The sequence below is a fragment of the Apium graveolens genome, chromosome 8 (assembly GCF_009905375.1).
Source record: "Apium graveolens cultivar Ventura chromosome 8, ASM990537v1, whole genome shotgun sequence".
Taxonomy (NCBI): Eukaryota; Viridiplantae; Streptophyta; class Magnoliopsida; order Apiales; family Apiaceae; genus Apium; species Apium graveolens.
Genome location: NC_133654.1, coordinates 7800750 through 7804744, shown reverse-complemented (window position 1 = coordinate 7804744; position 3995 = coordinate 7800750). Strand labels below are relative to the sequence as shown.

At 33.1% G+C, this 3995-nt stretch overlaps 1 protein-coding gene and 1 long non-coding RNA gene across 2 annotated transcripts; both read left to right on the top strand.

Moving 5' to 3' along the window:
• The first annotated feature begins 263 nt into the window (after positions 1-263).
• Positions 264-1036, top strand: LOC141676563 (uncharacterized). The gene is made up of 3 exons (XR_012557076.1): positions 264-402; positions 491-694; positions 809-1036. It is a non-coding gene; the product is annotated as an uncharacterized LOC141676563 (long non-coding RNA).
• Positions 1037-1463: 427 nt separating this feature from the next.
• LOC141678639 (uncharacterized) lies at positions 1464-3753 on the top strand. Its single transcript, XM_074484988.1, has 5 exons — positions 1464-1527; positions 1647-1897; positions 2487-2783; positions 2866-2943; positions 3137-3753. The coding sequence occupies exons 2-5, from the start codon at positions 1691-1693 to the stop codon at positions 3479-3481; spliced, it is 927 nt and encodes a 308-aa protein (XP_074341089.1). The 5' UTR covers positions 1464-1527; positions 1647-1690; the 3' UTR covers positions 3482-3753.
• The last annotated feature ends 242 nt before the right edge of the window (positions 3754-3995 follow it).

Below are 3995 nucleotides of genomic sequence, written 5' to 3'. Positions count from 1 at the left end.
GGGACTAATTAATATTCATGTTTATGTTATTTTCAGGTTATGAAAGAAAACTATTTTTCCTCAGGTTCCACCATAAGGGCCAGTTTCAAAAAACCCAATAATCAAATGGAACAATCTACAACAATTAATGCAGCTGTGGATCCCTGATAGATTTTCATTCTCGGTACTGATGGAGTATGTTAAAGATGACCTTGGATATAAAGAAATTGGAGGCGTTTATGCGAAGAAAGAAGATGGCTGGAAACTACTGAGTGACTGATAAAGATGTAGATGATCTTGTAGCAGGGGTAAAACTTGGTTCTTTATTGGATATTTACCTTGACAATGTGGTGGACACATCTATTGTGCCTGCTACCCAGATACAACCACATATTGTCATAAGACCAAGGACACATTTTGAAGGTAAATAATTTTGGCTCCAAATAATTTTTATATGAATTTGAGTATTGAACTGACAATTTATATTTTTTTTTTTGTCTTTATATCGTAGGTGCTGATTTACCCTTGAAAAGGAAGTTTGTAACAATTAAAGATCTTACACAACAGATAACTGATAAGATAAAGTCACGAGCTTTGGTGGAGAATGAAATAGAACATGATAAACAGATCAGTACCAGAAAGCTTAGAAAGGCAGGTGATGGGGGAGAACAAAAATGTAGGTGATGAACTGGTGAAAAAGAATGCAACTGATAAGGTAATTTTTTATCCCGGTGTATTTTTGGTAATTATCTGAGATTTATTTTGTAATCACATTGTATGCTTTATTGTCATCTTACATTTAAGTTTATTAATTGGGTGCTTGGTTTAGAAGAAGCTTGTTGATTATGAGCTAAACAGAAGAAGGAGAATGGAAGCGAATGCGAAAGAAGCTGATAAGTATAAACTGAAGGAGAAGGCAAATGAGTTCTTTACTGCTGGGAAATCCACCAAGAAAGCAAAGAAAACGGTTACAGATCATTGGTCAGAAGCTGAATTTGATCGAGCATATATTTCTGGACATGATAGTTTAAGCGAAGAAGAAGCAGAACATGTTATTCCTCAGGTATATTTTTGTACAAATTCAACTCCTTTGTTTTTTGGAACATACAATTTTGTTGACTATTTTTTGTGTATTTAGCCAAAAAAGAAAGTAAAAAATGTTAAAAAGGTTAACGAAGTCATCAGTCAGACCAAGGACCCGTTCATGTTCAGTAAATCAAACTGAAGGGAGAACAGAGGTATATGAATTTAATTTAATTTAACTTATCTTTATGTGTTTCATATGCATCTACATAGTTGGTTTTAGTTTTAATTTAATTCATGTTTTAATTTAATTTATTTTTTTTGTATTATTCGCAAGGTTAATGATAGAGATATATTACCAGCTCCCCCGCCACTACCAGCTCCCCCGCCATTTCCTCTTGATCTTGCACAGTTAATAAGCCTGCCAATGAAAGGATTGGTACAATGGAGGCATTGTTGATTTACAAAAACATAAAAAAGATGCGGAACAACAAAGGCGTGTCAATGATGATGAAAATTTTGAAGGTAATAACTTCCAAAATGTTGTGGATAGTGTCTTCGAAATAGGTTTATTTCAAATATTAGGTAATGGTCTTATTTTTTATATCAGGAATATGCATATTTATTTGTGGCTATTTTTGTAGGTGAATCTAGTACCAAAAGTACAAGGCGTAGAGGACCTACGAAGATGAATCATGTTTTCACAAGGAGACTCGATGAAAGGCCAGTTATTAATTTAAATCATGACCTCCAGCCCGTGTCAAAGGAAAAAAACGTCATTACTGAATTCAGTAGTTTCATCGGGACGATAGCAAGGCTGTACATCCCACTTGATTATGTAAATTGGTCTAAAGTTCCTAAAGCAATAAAAGATGGATGGTGGGAATATATCAAGGTAAAAAGCACTTTAATTGTTTTTTACTAAACTTGTTCAGTATTTTTTTTTTGAAATTAACTTGTTCTGTATTTTAGGTAAACACGGTATTTTATGTAAATTGTGTTGTCCTTATTATCTATTCTAGTGACGTAAATTGTGTATGTGTTAATTGTTCGATTTTATGTCATTTTTTAATTTTTGTTGTCCTTGTTATTTATTGGAGGAAAAACAGAGTTTTTACTCTAAATTTAACATCAATTTCTAATTTTAAGAGCATCATCGACAATAATGTTGTGCATTCTGTTCTTTGTTTTGATGGGGTTTTAGTTGAATTTTGATGTATTTTAATTTTAATTTCCATATCTGGGCCTGTTTGTGGATAGTGAAATTTAGATGGCCTTTTTTATCTGGGCCAATGAAATTCTCTATGATCTACGATGTTAGTTTTTTAATAACCTAGTGCAATAACCTATTTTTTTATCGTAAATAGTTGCTTCTTTAATTCTAGATTCTTATCATTTCCTTGTTAGACAAAAATAATGGTTTATTTATCGTAAATAGTTGTTTCTTTCTTGATTCTTATCCGTATTTTTATGTACCTTGTTAGACAAAGTACATAATTCCCGAGGAAGGCAAGGATTGGGTTATTAGAAGCCTTGCTGATGACTGGAGGGTATACAAATCTCGTGTTAAGAGTGCATGCTATACCAAATTTGATACTGACGCCGAAAGGATGAAAAACAGGCCTGCAAATATTCCAGTGGAACAGTTCAAGGTGCTTCTCAAGTACTGGAGTGATGAATCAGTCAAGAAAAAAGCTGAAACAAATAAAAAAAATCGAAAGAATGTGACTGATACTCATACTGCTGGGCGCACTAGTTTTGCTCAGATTCGTAATGAAATGGTATGACGTACCCATATTTGTTGTTTAACGGTCCCTTCATTTATTTCTTGTAAGAAAACTGATACATTTTATTTTATTCTAGAAAATTGGTAAAGATGCCCGTGCACAAGACACAAAGAAGGCAATTTATCCAAAAACCCGCAAAGGTCATACAATGATGGTAAAAATAGCACTTTTATATTTCTCGACCAATTTTACAAGTATTTTTGTTCATAAATTGCATGTTCAGATTTTATGAAAAAATTTACAAGTATTTTTGTCAATAATTAGCCCTGCTATATTTCTTCATTAATTTTACAAGGAGTAATTGTATTTTATTGAAATTAATGTTTGTTGCTCAATTTTATACGTAGGAAAAGAAAAATGGAAAAACTCCTCAAAAATCAACTGATGAGGATGAGGAGATGGCAGACCTTGATCTTGCAGCTCATGGTCCTAACTGGCTTGTTGGAAGGAGTGGCATAACAAGGAAGACGAAGAAAAAATTGACAAAAGAGGGAAAAACAGATTCTTCGGAACTGGAAAAAGCAACTGAAAAGTTAGTTGCTGCAATGGAGGAGAAAATGCAGAAGAAGCTAAGGAAGATTTTTGAAAAACTTGGTGAATTGAATCCTGGTCTAAATATCGATGTTGAAGAACTATGTGCTCAAAGTTCTGCCGAGGTTGATGAAAATGAAGATGATTATGAGGATGCATAAAAAGTGAGCGACGATGATGGTGATGCAGATGGAGATGAAGTTGTAGGGGCCATCTGATTTTTACTTTAATTTATCTTTCAGTTATCTGCAGTTTGCTATAGCTAGCTTCTTTTGTTAAATTCGAACTCGAATTTGGTTTAGTTGTCTGCGACTAAATTCTCTCGTGAATTTGATTTAGCTAGCTATTGTAATTTTAAATAGACTTAAATTATGAATGTTTGTAAGGATGATGTTGGGACATCCTGAGAGCTGCTTTTAATTTGGTCATGGTACTTTTGAATGACAATTGCTTGGTTTTGTGGCATAAAAAAATGCTTGGCTAGTATATTTTACAAACAGTTCCTTTCGTTTTTTTAAAACACTGTTGTAATTATGTCCAAATACGTTGCCATTTAAAATTACATCAACCATAAAATATTACAGTTGGTTCAAATTTTGTTGCAATATTTGTTAGATTTGACCATAAATTAATTGCAATAGGACCGGTTAATGTTGCCTTAAGGTGGTTATTTAG

What these genes read in the sequence shown, in the direction of transcription:
- LOC141678639 (XM_074484988.1), top strand. Translation starts at nt 1,691, where the DNA reads ATGAATCATGTTTTCACAAGGAGACTCGATGAAAGGCCAGTTATTAAT. An exon ending in GATGGTGGGAATATATCAAG is followed by an intron (nt 1,898 to 2,486) that starts GTAAAAAGCACT and finishes GTACCTTGTTAG; the next exon opens with ACAAAGTACATAATTCCCGA. An exon ending in CTCAGATTCGTAATGAAATG is followed by an intron (nt 2,784 to 2,865) that starts GTATGACGTACC and finishes ATTTTATTCTAG; the next exon opens with AAAATTGGTAAAGATGCCCG.